At 44.8% G+C, this 19,697-nt stretch overlaps 1 protein-coding gene and 1 long non-coding RNA gene across 4 annotated transcripts; one reads left to right on the plus strand and one right to left on the minus strand.

Annotated features, from left to right (window-relative positions):
- Nucleotides 1-1,890: 1,890 nt before the first annotated feature.
- Nucleotides 1,891-3,661, minus strand: LOC123106271 (uncharacterized). 2 transcript variants are annotated; one of them, XR_006451263.1, is made up of 3 exons: nt 3,478-3,661; nt 3,096-3,328; nt 1,891-2,192 (listed from the first exon to the last, which is right to left on the minus strand). It is a non-coding gene; the product is annotated as an uncharacterized lncRNA (long non-coding RNA). The 2 variants fall into 2 exon arrangements; XR_006451265.1 differs by having other exon boundaries at nt 3,096-3,169; nt 3,329-3,661.
- Nucleotides 3,662-14,673: 11,012 nt separating this feature from the next.
- On the plus strand, nt 14,674-17,892 carry LOC123101941 (putative FBD-associated F-box protein At5g56440). 2 transcript variants are annotated; one of them, XM_044523185.1, is made up of 4 exons: nt 14,674-14,818; nt 16,152-16,980; nt 17,214-17,369; nt 17,471-17,892. In XM_044523185.1, the coding sequence occupies exons 2-4, from the start codon at nt 16,168-16,170 to the stop codon at nt 17,663-17,665; spliced, it is 1,164 nt and encodes a 387-aa protein (XP_044379120.1). In that variant the 5' UTR covers nt 14,674-14,818; nt 16,152-16,167; the 3' UTR covers nt 17,666-17,892. The 2 variants fall into 2 exon arrangements, with proteins under 2 accessions (XP_044379120.1, XP_044379121.1); XM_044523186.1 differs by having other exon boundaries at nt 16,182-16,980.
- Nucleotides 17,893-19,697: the final 1,805 nt, after the last annotated feature.

A 19,697-nucleotide genomic window follows, 5' to 3' on the forward strand; every position in this document is an offset into this window, starting at 1 on the left:
CCATGTCGTGTCTCAGAAGCTTATATGCAGTTCAACAGTTGGTGATGAATTCCATTATTCAAGTGGGAACAGACCCTGTGTTGCTAATGCAAGCTATCCAAGGGAAGGAACACGATCTTTATGCCAATGGTGTCACTTTCCGGGACATCAAGTGTTTTGCTAGTTTAAAATTCTCTCGCTTTAGCATCTCATTTTGCCCAAGGGCTTGTAATAAAGTAGCAGACAATCTGGCACCAGACTAGGACTCGAATCCTCAGCTATATGGTCGGATGGGGTCCTGGACTTTGTTCGTGGTTTGGTTACCAGCGATCTTGTTGGTGTTTCTGGTTCATGGAATAGAGAGGTATTCCGGCTCAAAAAAAACGCATGCTCATCGTTGTTAACGTCCAGAAAAGAAAATTGCTCATTGTTGTTGATGTGGTCCACGATGGACGTGGCTGCCACCTTCTCGGGATTAGGCACGGTCTTTCACGACGACTAGATCATTAAAGGCACGCGTTGCTGCGCCCGTCCATTTTGACGATATATGGACCGGAAGTTTTCCAAATATATAGAAAATTGATTGCTAAGTTGGGAGATAATTCTATTTTTGTTGAAGCCGGATTTTTACGGCATGCTTATGAGATAGCATATGTCGACAGGAACAAAGTAAAAAAAGCCAAATTTACATTCTCATAAATGAACTATAGTGTGAGAGATGATTATCTCATATCAAGCTCCTGTTCTGACATTTCCACACTATCAGCATTTTTGCACATACATAGGCAGGCACAGATAAAAATGTTAATCTAGCGAACATCTATCAATTTGCCAGCATATGATTAGACATATAGAGCAAGAAGATTGAAAAGCTTTCATCAACACGTACATCACATGGATTTTGCAACCACCCATAGCACTACTTCCGTGACCTGTGATTGTACCTTCAAAACATGTCTACAGAGTCTGTGGATCTTTTGTTCCTTCCTTATTTGTGCTTGTCTTCCTTCCATATGTGTGTTTGTCACTTGAAAATGTGGCTTTCCAATATTGCTCTTTGAGCAAGTATTGCTACACCATCTAAGTGCTACTTGTGACATGTTGTTGACTAAGTTGAAATTACCATTGTTATTTCAGAAATAGGGAAATCAACAAGACTACGTAAACTCTAGCCTGCCTTACATCAGCAAACTTCTGAATAGAATGGGGATGACGATTTGACCACATATTTTGCAATAGACAATCTTAAAGACAGAGAGGAAATTTAGTATTTACATATTTGCAAATTTCCAGCACCACATCTAACAACACATCGCCGAGAATTGCATTACAATTTACTATCATACGCATAACCTGGAAATGACTCAAATTAGCATACTACACACATTCAGTTGTTCGGTCAATTCTTGTGTACACTGATTTATTGCTTATTACCAAAATTTCAGTCTTACACCAGTGGGGCCAAGGAATATATGAAAACATAAATAATGGTCAAAATTAGGGTAGCTGCTGAAGCTTATGGTAAAATATTTACCATGACTCCATGAGTAGACTTAACTACCACACAGGGTCATCACATACAATAAGTATCTTTCAGTATTTAATTCATGATAAAAGACAATTAGAATTTTATGTTTGTTCGGAGCAGGTTGGAAGATCACCAAAATGAGCTGCTGAAGCTTATGGTAAAATATTTACCATGACTCCATGAGTAGACTGAACTACCGTAGAGGTCATCACATACAATAAGTATATTTCAGTATTGAATTCATGATAAAAATATACAATCAGAATTTTATGTTTGTTCGCAGCAGACTTGAAGATAACCAAAATGAATGAACAATAAATTTCTGGACATAGATGTAAATTTTGCAATAAGAATTCATGTTACAGGAAGGAGAGTAGCTAACCTTGATGTTGAAATAGCTGGCATTCATGTAAGATTTGTAGTCAAATAGCATAAACTCACAAATTCTTGCATGGTTTGTTTGAGGCAGCTGTCATATTACGGTATAAACCAAAGACGTGAATTTTGAGAGGAATAATGTTATACACATGACAAATTCTTTAGCACAGCACATCACATTAAGCCGTCCGTGCGTAGAGCAGAACTGGACAATACCATTCAATCCTCTATCATACAAAGTTCAGACGCAACCTGCCATACTCGCATTCGTTCCGTCTTGAGATTCCCATGTTTAGAAGTAAATGGACTGCAAAACCGACAAAAGTGACAATAAATGTGGAGCTGGAGGAGTGCAAATTTGTATGAAAAAATATTAATGTCAATTTGTGACGATGCATCTCTCAAATCGAGGTGGCAACAAAGACAGCATAACCAATGTAAAATCAGGAATTATTTATTTGCGTAATAGCACAGGGCAAGTTATTATTACCATATACCCAAACTGTACTACGAAGAAAGCTGATGGTGACAAGTAACCCGCTACCAAGGGGTGTCACTTTATGTCAGGAGAGATAATGAGCATTTGAGTTCATCTCTTGGAAAATTATCATGAAGCAGATTGTTAACACATTGAAAGGAGATATATGATTTGAACGCACACATTATAGTACCAAATTTTATATCCCATATGCACTTACATGCCCTGAATCCATTGTAAAAATGCCAACAGTGGAATCCAACGAAACTGCGTGTGCAAGCTTTGTAGCCCTGCAAGTATTTTCACTTGTTTTATTGCTGAAATAGGCTCCGTGTACTGGACTAAAACGATTTTTGATTACTCCACTGAAACAGCTGATTCTGATATTTTGATTGGTCGGAAACTGACAATTAATGTGGTTCATTTGCTGCACCTAACATAACGATATTTCTTAGGAATCTTTCAAGGAAGCTGCATATTTATATCTAACCTGGTTGTTCTTCTCTATATATGTTTGTGAAGTGGTAGCAAGCCTGTCTCTATGTTGTTGTCCATAATTAGGTCTGTGGTGGCAGCCTGGCAGGTGGGCAATCACTTTACAGTGCACGATTTGTTTCATCCGAAGGGCTTTTGCATATTTGCCGAATATACTATGCCAGAAATAACAAAATATGGAGAGAAGAGCCTAAGATGTACTTGATGCACGTAAAAGGAAGGAGCAAAAGGAATCACCAGGAAACATGCTAATCTATCCAGGATCCATGGATGCTGCAGTTGAAGTGAAGAGTGGTCGGCCTAAGCTTGTCCTGCGTACGTGAAAGACATACAGAAGATCATTTGACCAAAAGCCATATGTTCAAATATTAGAGGTCAACCTTCACGCTTTCTTCTCTTTTCCCCAGAAGAGATTAACGGATCTGAGAGCATCTGGGTGTGTGACGGATGGCGACGAAATCGAACGATACCTGCAGAGAAAACAACATGCGTGAAGGGAGGGCGGAAGCATGACGGCCCTCTTCCTCGCCTGGGGACGCCGGTTCTACCAGCAGCGCCGCAAGTCGTGGTGGACTCTGTCGCTTGAGTTCAAGATCGGGTGAGGGGAACGCGCCGTTACCATGGTGCTCATCCAGATCGCCGGGAACGTGGTGGTTCGCCATCTCTTATCCAGATCGCCGGGAACATGGTGGCTCGCCGTTGTCGTCGGGGAAGGCGCCGCCGCCGCGCCATCAGCCATCCTCGTCTGTCGTCTCCTCCATTAGGGTTCACAAGGCGTGGCATTTTTTTTCTTTTCGGGATATCGCGTCATATGAAATAGAGGACTACGTGGGCTTCTTGCAGGTGTTGGCCCAATTAAACCAGAATGCTACGATTTGGCCATCGGAGTAGCTGCTCGCAGGACAGCCAGCCCACTTAGCGGGAAACCACGAGATTCCTTAGCAATCTGACGGCCATAAATGATCGATAACTAACATCTGACGGCCAAAATTGCTAATGCGTGAGAGGGCTCCGTTTAGGTTCGGTTATACTGTCTTTAATGTGAGGAACAGACCATCAGTCTGTTGGTTAGCCTTGTGGGAGCGCAGGTTGCCCGTCCTGGCTCGGCCGAGGGGGTGCTTAGAGATTTTCTTCTATAGAAATATGCCGCCAAGGGCTAGTCCTGACTGGTCTTTTTTTTCACAACGATGTGTGCGGCCAGCCATGTTTCCCATGTACTCATCGGAGAGCTAGGCCAGTCACGGTTCTTGCCGCGGTCTCTTCCATTACTGCCGTCGAGGATGCAGCTTCTCCGATCTCCATCATCGCGCACTACGTACATCTGGATGCAACCAGCGCAAGCAGCCACGTGCCTGGAGTCGCTGCATCCCATCACGCATTCACTCAATCCCAAATGGCGCTCTTGGATCGGCAGCGGCATAACTAACCAACAGTTTTAATTAGTTTTCCGATTATGCTGACCTGTTTGGTTGCGCACATGGCCATTTCCCAATTAAATATCTGGGAATACCAATTCATTATCGACGTCTGACCATTGCAGAGTGGAAGCATGTAGAGGAGTGGTTAGAGAAACGGTTGAGCAGCTGGAAAGGCAAGCTGCTCTCTGTTGGAGGACGGCTGGTTTTGATTAACTATGTCCTCACAAATATGGTTCTTTATATGCTTTCTTTCTTCCAACTCCCAAAAGGGGTCCTGCAAAGACTGGACTATTTCAGATCCAGATTTTTTTGGCAAGGAGATGGGGAAAGAAAAAATACAAACTAGCCAAGTGGAGTGTGGTTTGTAGGCCGAAAGACCAAGGTGGCCGTGGAATTCATGACCTGCAGGTCAAGAATGAGGCTCTCCTTAGTAAATGGTTGTTCAAACTTCTTATTGGGGATGGTGTTTGGCAAACCATACTGCGCAACAAGTATCTAAGCCACAAGGCGGTGTCTCGGGCATATTGAAAACCTGACGACTCACATTTTGGGCTGGCCTAATGGCGGTAAAGAAACATCTCTTTCGCTTTGGGTCTTTCACGATAAATGATGGGTCGGAGATTAGTTTTTGGGAAGACATCTGGCTAGGCGGTGCCAGTCTCCGAGAACAATATCCAGACTTATACAACATTGCTCACGATAAGAATAATACTATTTGCGCAGGTGCTCAGTTCATCCCCCGAATATTTCGTTTCGGCGGGATTTGACTGGCCCCCGACTTATGTAATGGCATAATCTTTTGTCCCGTCTAGATGCGATTAGCCTGACTGAAGGTTGGGATGTGTTTCGCTGGAACCTTACTACATCAGGGTCTTTCACCGTAGACTTTATGTATTGTGCGCTCACACATTCTGAGGTATCGGTGAGTAATAATAAGAAAATTTAGAGGTCGAAGATACCACTAAAAGTTAAAGTCTTCATGTGGTATCTTCGTTGGCGAGTTGTGCTAACCAAAGACAACCTCGCACGACGCAATTGGCAAGGGAATAAGAAGTGTTGTTTTTGTACTCATGATGAGACAATCAAACACCTTTCTTTCTAATGCAACTTTGCACGTTCTACGTGGTCAGTCATCCAAATAGCGTCAAGTTTATATCCGCCCATAAGTGTTGCCAATATTTTTGGTTATTGGTTGGATGGTATTTCAAATAGGTTCAAAACGCTATTGAGGGTGGGAGTGTATGCCTTACTATGGTCGCTTTGTCTATGTAGAAATGATTTTGTTTTTAATGACAAAAATGCTTGTTCTTTGCAGGCTATTTTTTGTTGTACGCACTCGCTTCGTACGTGGTCTATGCTACAACGAGCGAAGGTCCAACCGCTGTTCAAGGCGGTGTGTACGTGGTTGGAGCAGGTGGCTACGGAGGTTTTTGCCCAACATGGGTGGCAGCATAACCTCCGGATCGGTCCATCTCACCTTTTGACATAGGCAGAGTGTCGGTCTATAGGACTCTACTGTTGCCGATTTGTCGGTTTTTGTTTTTTTCTGGTTGTTAGACTTTTGGTGTTCGGCTGTGTGCATCCTAGTTATGCAGAGGCCGAGTGTTGCTCATAATGCTTTGTATCCACTCGATGCTACATTTTGAGTTAATAAAATCGTCCTTTGTCGAAAAAACAGTTTTAGTTAGTGAGACAAATATACCCTTTTTTTCTTTTACTTTTTGCAAGGGGGTGTACGGAAGCAACTCTTATGATGTGTCAAACCATCTCATTTCATTATGTGTTTCCTTCTCAGCACCTCAAAACAATCATGCTCCAATCTGTCTCTTTGAGACATGTGTTCTTTAGGCCGTTGAACTGTGACTGCCCTGTGCTTGAACATTTAGAGCTGGAGAGGTGCAGTTTCTGTGATCTGAAGGAGATCACATCGAGGTCACTCAAGGTTCTGCATATAGTTCAGTGCCTTGTCGTCGAGGGTCTTCTGATTTGTGCTAGGAGCCTTACCCATCTGTCTATCGTTGGCATATCATGTTATTCTGGTGCTATGGTAACAAGAGATCTCTCTTCTCTAGTAACAAGTTTCATTAATCTGAGATATGACATGTTTCATCATAAGAAAAAACACAATAATGGGCTATGGTCTACTTGATGGCTTCTCACATGCCACAACCTCGGAGTTGCATGCGCCATTACCCGAGGTACGAACTAGTTCCTTTTATTTCCATATCCATACAAGTTTAGATGAATGTATTTGCTTGCTTAGTTAGATTTTGTTACATGGTTGCTTCTCAGATTTAAATCCAGAGGATCTTCACTTTTTCAGCTTACTTGTTTCCGTCTCATGTGCTGGTATTATTTTAACAAGCTAGCATGGAAATATCGAATAGTCAAATTATTCAACTCTCTGTTTTTTATCATTTTGATTTCATCTCTGATGAATATGAAGCTCGAATTCCTGAGAGGTTTGCGGACGTGTCCGATGTTGAGCAACCTCATGAGTCTGGTACTGGGCGATTGGTGCACGGCTGCTGACTTCTACCCACTGCTTCACATTCTCCAGCGCTCACCCAAGCTGAAGGAGCTAACCTTAAAGCTCGAAATGGTACTCACCCAGAACCATCTCTAAATACGAGTTGATCTGCTATCACACCGGAACCTCTTAGTGATACTACCTTAATGTTGATACACTACAGGAGGAATGTAGAAGATGCATGCGAGGGTTCTGAATCCGCTTTGCCAGCATCAGGCTCGGGCAGCTACCCTTGCATTGAGAGGATCAAGGTCTACTGCCGGAAAGAAGATCCAAGAGTCGGTGCGTTGGAGCAGGCGTTGCTACCGATTGTAGGAGATGTGAAAATCAGCATCGAGCATCGCTGATTGTGTTAATCAAGACCTTGTTTCCTTTACGGGACCTGCCACCTTTGATTGGTTCTATGTTAATTCGTTGGGACGAAGTGTTTTGGGGACACCCACATTAACCAAAAAAGGGCCGCTGGTAACACAAAGCAGTTGCCAAATGAGTATGCATCATGTATTCTGTTCCCGAAATGTTCATGCCTTCGATAATGGGTGCATACTCGTTGCAATTGAATTTGCCATGTGTGTGTGATCTGAGCTACTTCATCTATGTAGAGTGGTTGAGTGTCAGGGGACATGATGGATTCTGGTGGTTATTCTAATTTTTGAAAACATTATATGTAATTATTTTTAGATGAATATGGGATTGGTCTTCTCATTTTCATAACCATTAGTTTTTTTGTCTAGCGGAGCAAAATGGGATTTTATTTCTGTCTCACAATAATTATTTTCCTTGGTTGCTAGGCACAAGATCTTTTCTCAACTCTGATTTGATCCTCATCTACCTCCCAGATACTCTCTCCATTCCAAAATACTTTTCGTGGTTTTAGTTTACTCGAGAGGGAGTAGTTTCCATTTCAGTTTACCTGAGAGTTTTCTCTTCGTAGAACTAGAAATAGAGGTTTGAACTAAAACCACGACAAGTATTTTGAAACGGAGTGAGTAGTTTCCATTTCAGTTTACTCGAGATTTCTCTCTTGCTATAATTAGAAATAGAGGAGCAAACAATAGAAGCTTATGGCATTGCTCGCACTGGTATTTGCTGCAAAAGATGTTGTGATACCAGCTTTGTCTTAGACGAAAAAGGGTTTCCCCCCGCTTTGTATTCCAAAGCAACCAACCGATACAACCAAGGATAGGTGCTGGGGCGGAAGCAGCACAGACACACCCAAAAGAAACGAAAGAGAAACAACAAGAGAAAAGAATGTCGACAACGGCGGTTCGACGGAAACGGAGAAGCTTCACGACCACTGCGCCCACCGAAGATCTCCCACCAAGCTCCAAGGCTCCGAAGCACCGGTACCAATCAGCACCTCCAAGAAGGACCGCGACGAGGACGACGCTGCTGCCAAGGGTTTCCCCCGGTACACGACGAGGCGAGAGGAAGGGTCGCCCCCGACGCCCTCCAGGAAGGTCCGGCGGCACCCACTGGCGTCGCCGCGTCGGTGTCGGACAGGCCGACAGGGGTTTCCCCCGATCCCAACCTTCACCTCGGGTGCTCCAGAGCCTGCCACCAAACCGACCACCATCTTGCGCCACCATGGTCAAGAAGCCTCCACGCCGTCTCACCACGGCACCACGAGGTGAGGCCTGCACGACGAGGAATAGGAGCCGGGACTAGGGGCCGCAGCACCGTCGGCACGCGGGAGGGCACAACCTCCGCCGTCAACGACGGTAGCCGACCGGACACACAAGCAGGAGCCTACCAGGCCCATGTGCCCACAGGCCCGCCCGGGAACTCCATTCCCGGACAGCTCCCGCCATCGCGCTGCAGCTGGCACGCCATCGGCATCACCGCCCCCCGTCCGAGCCGCTCCTCCGCCTCACCACACAGATGACGACGAAGCCACGCCAGGGACCGGCCCGCTAGGACCCAGATGAGGCCGGGAAGGCCCAGATCTGGGCCGGGGACGCGCCGCCGGCCACCGCACGCCACCACGCCGCCCTGCTGCCAAGGGCAGCACCACCACCGCGCCTACCGCCGGCCCCCGTCCCGGACCAGGGAGACGCGCGCGCGGGGAGAGGAGGTCCTGCCGCCGCCGGCACCCCCCCGGGCCGGAGCCAGGGGCGCCCACCGGCAACGGCAGGGGAGGGGAAGGGCGGATCGACGCCGAGAGCAGCGGCGCAGGGGCCGCCCCGGCCGCCTCCCGGGGAGGCGGCGCGGGGGCGGAAGGAGGGGGAGGGGAGGAGGGGCGGGGGGAGGAAGGGCCGGATCCGGGCCGCGCGCCGGCGAGGGAGGCCGGATCCCGCCGGCGACGAGCGGGGAAGGGCGGCAGCGGCTAGGGTTGCGGGACGGGAGCGGGTCCGAGACTAAGTTTTCCTTCGCCGCTGTAGTCAATTCCTCTGGCCTACCAGCTTTGTCTTAGCCAACAATAAGGAATAGGTTCAAACTGAAAGCTGCTTGCATCCAAGCCATGATAGAATCAGTGTGGAGTTTGCACTACTGGAATTTCCCTATACGTCGGGTGTCAGGCTCTTCGCCGAGAGCCAAACCACACGCACTCGGCAAACTTCGGTACGCCGAGAGTCGCACAGGGCAACAATGGGTTCACGACAGCTAGGAGCTAGCCCATGTTGCCGACACAGAGTCACGGCAAAGCGACTACACCCGGCAAACGGTACAGACGCCGAGAGCACCACACGGCAAAGGGTAGCCACGTGGCATGCCCGTTCGCACCTGACGGCTCCGTCGGTTTCTTTCCATATTACCGAGAGCCGGTTGTCGACGCTCGGTACCGAATATGCCACATCCCATTTTTCCTATTCTATTGTGTGTTCTTTGGCCCTCTATTGTTGTGTCTAATATTTTATATCTTTTAATGACTAAAGTTTCAAAATGCCATGACTTATGTTTTGCGTTAGATTTTTTCAAATCTCAACTTCTAAGCACTACTCCCTCGTTTCCTTTATGTAAGGTGTATTATTTGTGCCATGCTAACCAAGGCACAAAATTATAGCGGATTTAGGACGAATTTATCCTTGGCTAATTTGTTGGTTAGTGCCAAGTAAATCAATTAGGCCATGAAAGAAAGAGATACTTGCAATAGGGAGAAAGATTCCTACCGAGCATGGCTACAAACGGAGAAGACCCCTAGACCTAGGGTTAGGACCTGTACCAAGAGCTGGTTACCGACCCTCGGTACTGAGTAAGCCACATCCTATTTTCCTTTTTTGTGTGTTTCTTTGCCACTCTCATTTTGTGTCTGATATTTCATGTCTTTTAGTGACTCAAGTTTCAAAATGCCATGACTTTTGATGACTTCTTTTTTGGGTTAGATTTTTTCAAATCTCAACTTCTAAGCACTATAAAGTAAAAGAATGAAAACAGAGGCCTACCATAACACGGAGAAGCAGGTATTCACCAACCCCTACCCCCCTTTGGTGTCGGTTAACGCCGTAAACCGCCGGGGCCACCGGCTGGGTGCTCGGTCGGGAAGCCGCACGAGGGGGGGGGGGGTCCGGCAACTGGCCCTACATGTGTGTGGCCAAGGCATATGAATGAAAGGGTGGTGTGGTGTACGAATACCCAATGCATTTCCTTGACGTGGCAGATGCCTCACAAATCGGACACATGCACGGGCCCGAACATCGAGGACTAGTTGTGTTCGTCACCCAAATTGAGCCGACGGTGGGCGATCTTGTGAGGGAATGGGCTGAAACTTGGTCTGACATCTCACAATGACCTTTCGTAACACGGAGAAGCAGGTATTCACCACCCTACCCCCTCTCGGTGCCGGTAAACGCCGTAGACCATCCAGGCCACGGGAAGGGCACACAGCCAAAAAACCCATCTTGGGTAATGTGTAACTATAATGGTAATGTCTAACTATGACGGTAAACAACAACAAAGAATAACACATATGTACGGAGCACGCCTAGAAATGGGGAAGACCCCTCGAACTAGGGTTAGGACCTGTACCACGAGAGGTACTCTCGGAAAAACCCCATCTCGGTGATGTCTAACTATAATGGTAAGATGATTTGCCAAGCATGTAGGAAAATAAAGGAGATGTAAACAACAACAAAAAGGATAACACATATTTACCGAGCACGACTCGAACGGCCGAGAGTGACTCTCGGTAAAGGCAACTATTACAGAGAGCCGCTTATCAAGAGTTTGTTCTGCGCAATTACAACTTTATTGAATCCCTCAAGTAATAGTTGTTCATAACAGAATGTGTTCCAGGCTTCCAGCCCAGCAGAGCTAGCTGTTCACCCAAAAATGAGCATCAGCCACAGGAACCAAAATTAATCGCCTATATATCAGTGTTTTAAATAGAGGGCTATGGGAAATAGTGGAGGGCCTCTAAATCAGCTATAGTGAAGCTATTTGTGAAGACGACCATTTAGCGGCACCCTACTGAAAAGGATATAGCGGCTATTTAAAACTATGCTATATATTTTATCACATAGGAGTATTTTATTTCACAATGACATACTATATAATCTAATGGGAATAACCTCAAGAGGACGCCTTGAACGCCTTCCGGATCCCGCGCTTCTGCATAGTCTCCCAGCTGCAAAATTGTATGCCATGTTAGTCTCCAACTCATGTACGAGTTACATAGTAAAATCAGCACCTCCATGATCTTACACCGCACGTTGAAGACATCAATCAATTCCAGCAGCACGGTTCTCTTTGTGGTGCTCAGCTCGGAGCTGGGAGATCAGCTCAACACTATCCAGGCCAGCATTGTCAGCAATGATTGTTGGGATGGCCTGCAGGGCACACAAAAGCATCAGTTTGCATAAGATTTCTTCCCATGGGTTCCATGCAAGTTCATCCACCTCTTTGGACATCACCATCTCAGGTCATCCACCGCCAAATATGGCACACATTTCATTTACTGTCAGCACTCATAAGGCACCTCATCAAGCACATGCATGCTCACTGTAGACAAGAAGACGCATATACTCAATGTGTGACCAAATTGAATGTTACAATGTTATCACTGCATCATAAGGAGCTACACAAATAAGACATACCTTGCTCCTCTCGGGACAATGGTGGTAACTTGCCCCATGCAACCCCAGAAAAATGAATCAGCCTCTCCTCCTCAATCATAATACCCCTTCAACTGTTTTGCTCTTCAGTGACCTTGGAGTGCCCTAGGCTTAACAGAATCGAACTTGGGCTTCCAAAAGTTCAATGCCCTTAAAGTCACCATGTTCAACTTTGAGTATGCGAGCATCAGCAAAAAGTTGCATAACTGTCTGTTGATAAAGCTCTCACATTTTCTGCTTTTTAGCAGGCTCAGTATCTGCAACCTTAACTTTGTATGTGTCCATAGATGGTGTTCGCAACCAAAATACTTAGAAGGCGGATTTTCTGTGAGGATTTTTTATCTCTTGTTTTTCTTATTATGCATTCCTTTTAGAAGCATTTGACTCAATCCCGACCCTCATTTTCACTTTCTCACGAGAGCATAGTTCCTCATGTACACCCCCGCACCCCGCCCGTCGCGTCGGGCATACCACCCCTATCCCCGCCCCCACTGACACCGTGGGCATAGTCCCCCCTTTACCTGCGCCCTAGGCATAGCCCCCCGTCTACTCACCCTTGTAGCCCTACCGCGTAGACCTTAGCCTATACCATAAACTACTCCCTCCGTTCCATAATGTAAAACATTCTTCGACACTACACTAGTGTCAAAAAATATCTTACATTATGGGACAAAGTAGTAGATCGTATACACTATCTCTACTCTATATATTGCTACTTGTTGATAGCCTTGATGAGGAAATTGCTTTTAACTCTATGCAAAATGTTGTACATCGGTGATGGGGGACTAAAAAGGATGCAACAGTATCGACCTTACTTGAGCCTTTCGCTGCTTCATGAATCTTTTGCTTGGAGAGTAACGGTGACTCGCCGTTGTGTGACCTCCATGCTATTCCTCTAACGGTGGCTGCCGATGGTCTCCACCTCCTTGGTCATAGTCGTGCAGGCAGTGGTGTGACGGGATCGCAAAGGAGGAGGAGGAAGAAGCTGCTTCTTTTCCATGGAAGGTCAAGGTGGCCCAGACCTGGACCGCCCCCTGCTAAACGTGCCTAGCACCATACAACCCAAATCGGCCAGATTTTAAATGGGTCGTGTCGTGCTAGCCTGCGTGTCGAGCTCCTAATCGGCGCTTTAAGCGTCGGTTGGTTCTATCGGCGCTCGCTAGCGACGCGCGGCGGGCCAGCCCACCAACCGCCTCAAAAAGAAAAAGCAAAAATAAAAATAATTCTAATAAAAAATATGGGATCACATGATTCCAACTAAAAATCCCAACAATCGCAAGCTAATGCACTAACTACAAGACCAACCTAGTTCTTCTGTACACCACTAGAAAAACAGTCCCAGTTAACCTTTCCTTTCACGTTAACTTATTACCAATAAAAAAATTGCAAAAAGAAAAAACAAATTTGAAAACAAGATCATCAATTTATAGAAAAAATATATCAATTTTTAAGAAAATTACACAAAATTGAAAAATGATCATATATTCTGAAAAAATTTCATTGATTTTTTGAAATGTTTATCGATTTGAAAAAAGTTCATCGATTTTGATAAAAGTTCATCAATTTTGAAAAATATTCATCGATTTTTAAGAAAAGTTATCAACTTTAAAAATAGTTTGTCGGTTTTGAAAAGAGTTCATCAATTTTGAAAAAACATTCATTGATTTTAGTAAAATTCATCGATTTTTTAAAAATTTCATGTATTTAGCAAAAGAAAATTAAAATAGATAAAAAAAGAAAAAAAGAACAAAAGCATTCCAAAAAAGAGCGAGAAAGGGGGAAAATGAAAAATGAAAAAACAAGAAAAAAAGAGTGAAGAAGATATAATGGGTGGCCTGTTGTTTACAGCTGCTTACAACAAACGCAGAAGTTTTATTTATCAAAAATCACATTGTGTGGGATGCAATTTTGGTTATGGGATTGGCCAAACCAAACGTGGTGTCCTGGACCTAGCGATAATGCAAACTTGGCTAGATTGTGCTTCATGATTAACAACACGACCTTCAAAAATAAATTACAGTGAAATAAAGATGCTCTAGAAGTAAATTCGCTGATGATAGTCCTATAGTTACCCTTGCCGTTATTGGTAATGTCACCAATGACTTGTTTTGAATTGGAAGAGATGATGAACCGGTGTATGTTAAGATCTTACGTGAGGGCTAACGTCTCCCTGCAGGCAATTGCCTCCACTATTTCCGAATCATCTACCCCGCTTATAACAAGTGCCAAGCTCCCTAAAAAGAGTCGTCCCTGTCTCTGCAAATTGCTGCCGTTGCTCCGCCTCTTCCGGCCCGAATGCCGGCATCAACATGGATCTTCGAGTAGGCCGGTGATGGTGCCTTAGGTTGCTGGCCCGAACCCAGAGGTACGCGCCCAGGAGGGCCAGCCATTGACAAGCTCCCTTGATCATCTCTAGTTAATCAGATAGGTGGCACTGGGGGGAGACAACTCTCCTCCACTCTTCGGCTCAGGCGACAACGAAAAGGGCCTCGTCGACCCATACATCAACAAAGTTTTCATCTTGGGCCTGGCGGGCGACTAAGATGGTTTCTTCTGGCCGAGCGGATGCAAAATGTCTCTCTTCATTGTGGGTGGCTATGACCAGGCCATAGAAATGTAAATGTAATTTCTGAAAAGGAGAATATAGTTTTGAGATTTGTTGTCTTTTTTTTTTGTTTTCTAAAAAAATCACAATCGTGTCGGACCTGACACTCATTTTCATCACATTGGGCCTGTTTTCCTTTAATGGGCCTCAACAGCTGCTCAAAAGAAGTGAGCAGAAAACAAATGCGGCTCAGTCACGCACGGTGGCCTGGCCCGTCAGATAGGCAGGGAGTGAGTAGGTAGGTGTGAGGGCGAGAGAGACTGAGGCGCCGCTGTTCTCGCCGCCGTCTCCTCGGACGCCGGCGCGTCGCTCGGGTCCTCGGACGGCGGCGCCGCCGAGCCACTTCGCACATACCAGTACGCCTTTCTTTAGTTTCTTCTTAGTCCTAGTAGTAATGGGAATCGGAGGTGAAACCCTAGCTAGTTAAAAAAGGTAGCAGATCTAAGTAACACAACGAACGAACTGATTCCATTAGGTCTACCTACCAAGAGGCTGCTCTGTGCGTAATCTGGTCGAGCAATCGCTCGTTAGATTGTTGGTGTTACACACACACATTTTATAGTTCGATTTGGCCGGCCGTCTGAAGCCTACCTAGGTCTAAGAATGCATTATTTTAAGTGTACAAGATAGAAACGGACGTCCCAAGGCCACAATTGATTGCATTTTGTGATTCCCAGCATCGTTAGTTGCTTGTCAACCTGAGCAGAGCAGTGCTCATCTTGTTCAATGTTGGGACTCACTTATAATTCTTTTCTTATATTACTGAACTGCAGCGTCTATATATAATAATGTGATTTATGCACTGCGGTCTGTGATTTGATTTCTAGAAAGAAAAGGTATGGCTGTTGCGGAGATATGTTCAAATTCGCCGAAGAGGAAAAGTTGTTTCCTTGGAACAGAAAATAGGACCCTTAAATCATATCATGTGGTAGGTAGATAGACACAAATCTTAATAATCTGATGAGCTCACCATCTCACCCCTTTTGGTAATCTCTTCGCGTTAAAGACCAGACTTGCCCCTCAGATCTAGTTTTACTAAGGTAGTTGAAGAAGAGATACTGCGATGCAGTCCGGTGAACCAGTGCTAGGATCAATACTCAGATTCTGAATTCAAGGGTCAACTGCCTTGGAGAACTTAGCTCCTTGAGTAGTCCTCACCCTGTTCGGTGTTGGGAACTTTCAACTTTTTTTCTTCTAACTTAACTTAACTGCCCTATCCGTTGGGAACTGATAATTTCTGCTCACCGGTCATTATTATTTTACTGATAACTGGAAAGGATACTGTCCTGAAATTGAAACCTCTGACTAAAGCTCATCGATCTCGGTATCATGATGTTTTTTCACTTTTTGTATTTTTGTGTGCCAACTAGTGAAGTGGCCTGATTCCGTTGTTAAGAGTTGTTAGAACTTTATGTTTGGTTGCAGTGCCAGCTGATTACCATTGTCTGCGTGTGGCGCCATTTTTTGCTTTTGCTGCTAATCAAAATCAAGGATGCCACTCCTGGGTATTTTCTAACTGCTGCGAGACAATCGTTTGAAATACTGTAATAACTTATTAGAGGAACCCTACAAGTTTGCTGATATGTGGATAATGATCTCATTTTTTTGTTTCTAACTTCTAAGATGTCTCTGCGGCGTGTATATCTGTGATTTTGATTACTGATTCATTGCCCTGCTGGATACATGCAGCCAGCTGTTTGATAAAATGTCGACCCGCAGTTCCAAGAGGGCGCGAGGCGCCAGCGATGGCGTCGACAGGCTCAGCAGCCTTCCCAACGATCTGCTCCACCGCGTGATGTCCTTCCTGCCGATGCCGGAGGTCGTGCGCACAAGTCTGCTCTCGCCGAGGTGGCGCTATCTCTGGGTCTCTACTCCATACATCCGCATTGACCACCAGGACTTCATGGATGACAGCAAGCTCAAGAATTTTGGGAACCGCCTGCTGCTCTTACGTGACGGTGCCACTTCCTTAGATGAAGCCCGGATCTCTGCCCACAATGTTGTTGATGGTACAACGTGTTGTGAGTGGATCCGTCATGCCATCATGCACAAAGTTCGTCTGCTTCATGTTTCTGCATATGCCCGTTTGGATAGCACAGCCATGTTTCCTTCACAGCACCTCAAAATAGTCAGGCTCAAATCTAACTTGTTGAAACATGGATTCTTTAGGCAGCTGAACTGCGACTGCTCAGTGCTTGAACATTTAGAGCTGGAGGGTTGCGGTTTGTCTGACGTAAACGAGATCTCATCGAGGTCCCTCAAGGTTCTACATATCATTCGCTGCCATATCGTTAAGGGCCTCGTAATTTGTGCTAGCAACCTTACCCATCTCTCTATCGTTGAACCAAGATGTCGTTCTGGTGCTATAGTAACTAGGGATCTGCCTTCTCTAGTAACAGCTTCAGTTAGTCTGAGATTCGACGAGTTTCATTATAAGGAAAACACAATGCTGGGTCATGGTCTACTTGATGGCCTCTCACATGCCACGACCTTGCAGTTGCATGCACCATTACCTGAGGTACGAACTAGTTCTTTTCTTTTCATGTGCATACAAGTTTCGATGAACGTACTTGCTTGCTTAGTTAGATTTTGTTATATAACTGCTTCTCTGACTTAAATTCAGAGGATCTTCACTTTTTTCAGCTTACTTGTTTTCCCTCCTATGTGCTGGTATTATTTTAACAAGCTAGCTTGAATATATCGAATAATCAAACTACTCAACTCGCTGTCATCATTTTGATTTCACTAAAGTTAGCACTCGAGAGAGGTTTGCGGACATGCCCGGTGTTCAGCAACCTGACAAGTCTGGTGTTGGGTGATTGGTGCATGGCTGCTGACTTCTATCCGCTGCGTCACATTCTACATCGCTCGCCCAAACTGAAGGAGCTAAGTTTCAACCTCGAAATGGTACCCTCTCAGAACCATCTCTAAATACCAATTGACCTGCTGGAACAGCAGAACCTCTTGGGTCCTTACTGATATACTACCTTAATGTTGACACCCTGCAGGAGGAATGTAGAAAATGTAAGGAATTGGAATCTGCTTTGCCATCATCAAGGGGAGCTCCGTCGTCAGGCGCAGGCAGCCACCCTTGCATCGAGAGGATCAAGATCCACTGCCAGAAAGAAGATCCAAGGGTCGGTGCGTTGGTGCAGGCATTGTTACTGGTCAGTGATGCGGAAATTGGCATCGAGCGTCGCTGAACTATGTTAATCAAGACCTTGTTTTGTTTTGGGACCTGCCACAATTGGTCAGTGCTAAGTTAGTTTTTTGAGACAAAGGTGTTTGGAGTTCCTATGTTAATGAGAAAAGGGCCACACTCCTTGTCAGAAAGCAGCGGCGAAGTGAGTCCCGATATCATGTTTTAGATAGTGGGTGCACACTCGTTGCGGTCGAATTTCGCTAATATAATGGTGATGGTTTGATCTTAGCTAGTTGGTCAACATAAACTAGTTGGGTGTTCAGGAGACATGATGGATTATGGTTGCTGGGTATTCTAGTTCTTCTGAAACGTTATATATGTAGTTGTGTTCTAGCCAACTATTGGATATATTTTCCTTATCTGTATGTATGATGAGGTCAGAGGAGCCGATAAAAGTGTCGTTAGTGAAACTACCTTAATGTTGACACTAGCAGGAATGTACCGCCATCTTCAAGGGCAGTGTCGGACTCAGGCAGCTATCCTTGCATTGAGAGGATCAAAATCTACTGCCAGGAAGAAAGATCCAACGGACCGATTGTCGGCGATGCGAAAATCAGCATCGACTGTCTCTGATATCTGTTAGTCAGGAGCTTGTTTTGTTTTTTAAGACCTGGCATCTTTGATCGGTGCTAAGTTAAAGAGCTGCTGGTGACAGAAAGTAGTTGCCAAATGAGTAGTCATCATGTCTTGTGGTTCCAGAACCACCACCATGTTTTAGATGATGGGTGCGTACTTGTTGCGATTGGAATTCGCTATATATATATATATCCAAAACAATAAGGTGTGCATCAAGGAGGGATTCTCGCATGCATGTGCCATGTCATCACAGGTATTAGAAAAAAACGAATCGAGCTAGCGAATGGGACCTCGTTTTCGTCAGTTCAGCAAACTTCTTGTTTACAAACTTTTGCTCGTTCTATGTGTGGCAGTTCAGCAAATTACAAGGCAGTGAACTCAGTTTCACTCTGTACACAAAATTATGAGAGGACATCCATCTTGCTGCAGTGTTTTATGGAACATGGTGAAGGTGCGTGTACTGCTTTTCCTTTTTCTGGTTTCATGAAATCCATTCTGTTGTGAATTGTGGTTATTGTAACCATGTAGGATCACTTAGCATCTAAGAAACTTAGCGGGTTTAATTTTGCGGTTAGAGGGCTATTACCAGCTGCATAGCCACACCTAAAAAAATATTGCATGTTGTGATAGTTAATTATATTGCCAAATATGGAGTGTGGTCCAAGTTGGAGGCCATGCATTTTATAAGGGACACTTCTTTATTTTGTCACGTCAATACTAGAAAAATTTGAATGCAATGATGAGTAAATATTTCTTGAAGAAATCTCATACAGGACTTATAAATTCTTGCCAAACTTATCATTCTTTTGTTGAACTGATGGTTAGTCTGTTCATGATTTTAAAGGTTAGGGACCGGTGCTTGGACTCGTTCTGCGACATCTGGTATTTTTCAGAAGTGAGGAATTAGGACGACCAGCTTGCTTTCACGCAGATGATTAAGATGATCAAAGTGCATCATAATAACATGGTTCCGACTATGGCTTTGGGAGTGCAACATCGGAAAACTGAACAGTTCAGCTCAGGGAAGCTTTCCCCAGGATTCGACAAGATCCACGAGTTCCTTGAGTGATTTTATATGCCAAGGATTGGTACTCGCATGCTGATAGGTTTGTGAGCTTGGCACTACTCTTATTTCTGCAGCTATATTTATAAACCTTGTCTCAATTCTTGTCATCATATCCTAAATCTTGCTTATGGTTCAGAACAAATGATGGATTATGAACCTTTTCTGATAGCTGATGCAGTAACATCTACTGGAGTTCAATGCTAGTATGTCCTAAATCTTGCTTGTGGTTCAGCACAAATGATGGATTATGAACCTTTTTTAATAGCTGATGCAGTAACATCTACTGGAGTTCAATGTTAATCTGTCAAGCAAAGCCTTTTCTTTTGGCCAATTTGCAAATTTGACTTGTATTGACAGACAATTTATTTTGGTTGCTTAACTTGATTAGGCT

This window comes from Triticum aestivum, chromosome 5A, assembly GCF_018294505.1.
Source record: "Triticum aestivum cultivar Chinese Spring chromosome 5A, IWGSC CS RefSeq v2.1, whole genome shotgun sequence".
In the NCBI taxonomy this organism is placed as follows: Eukaryota; Viridiplantae; Streptophyta; class Magnoliopsida; order Poales; family Poaceae; genus Triticum; species Triticum aestivum.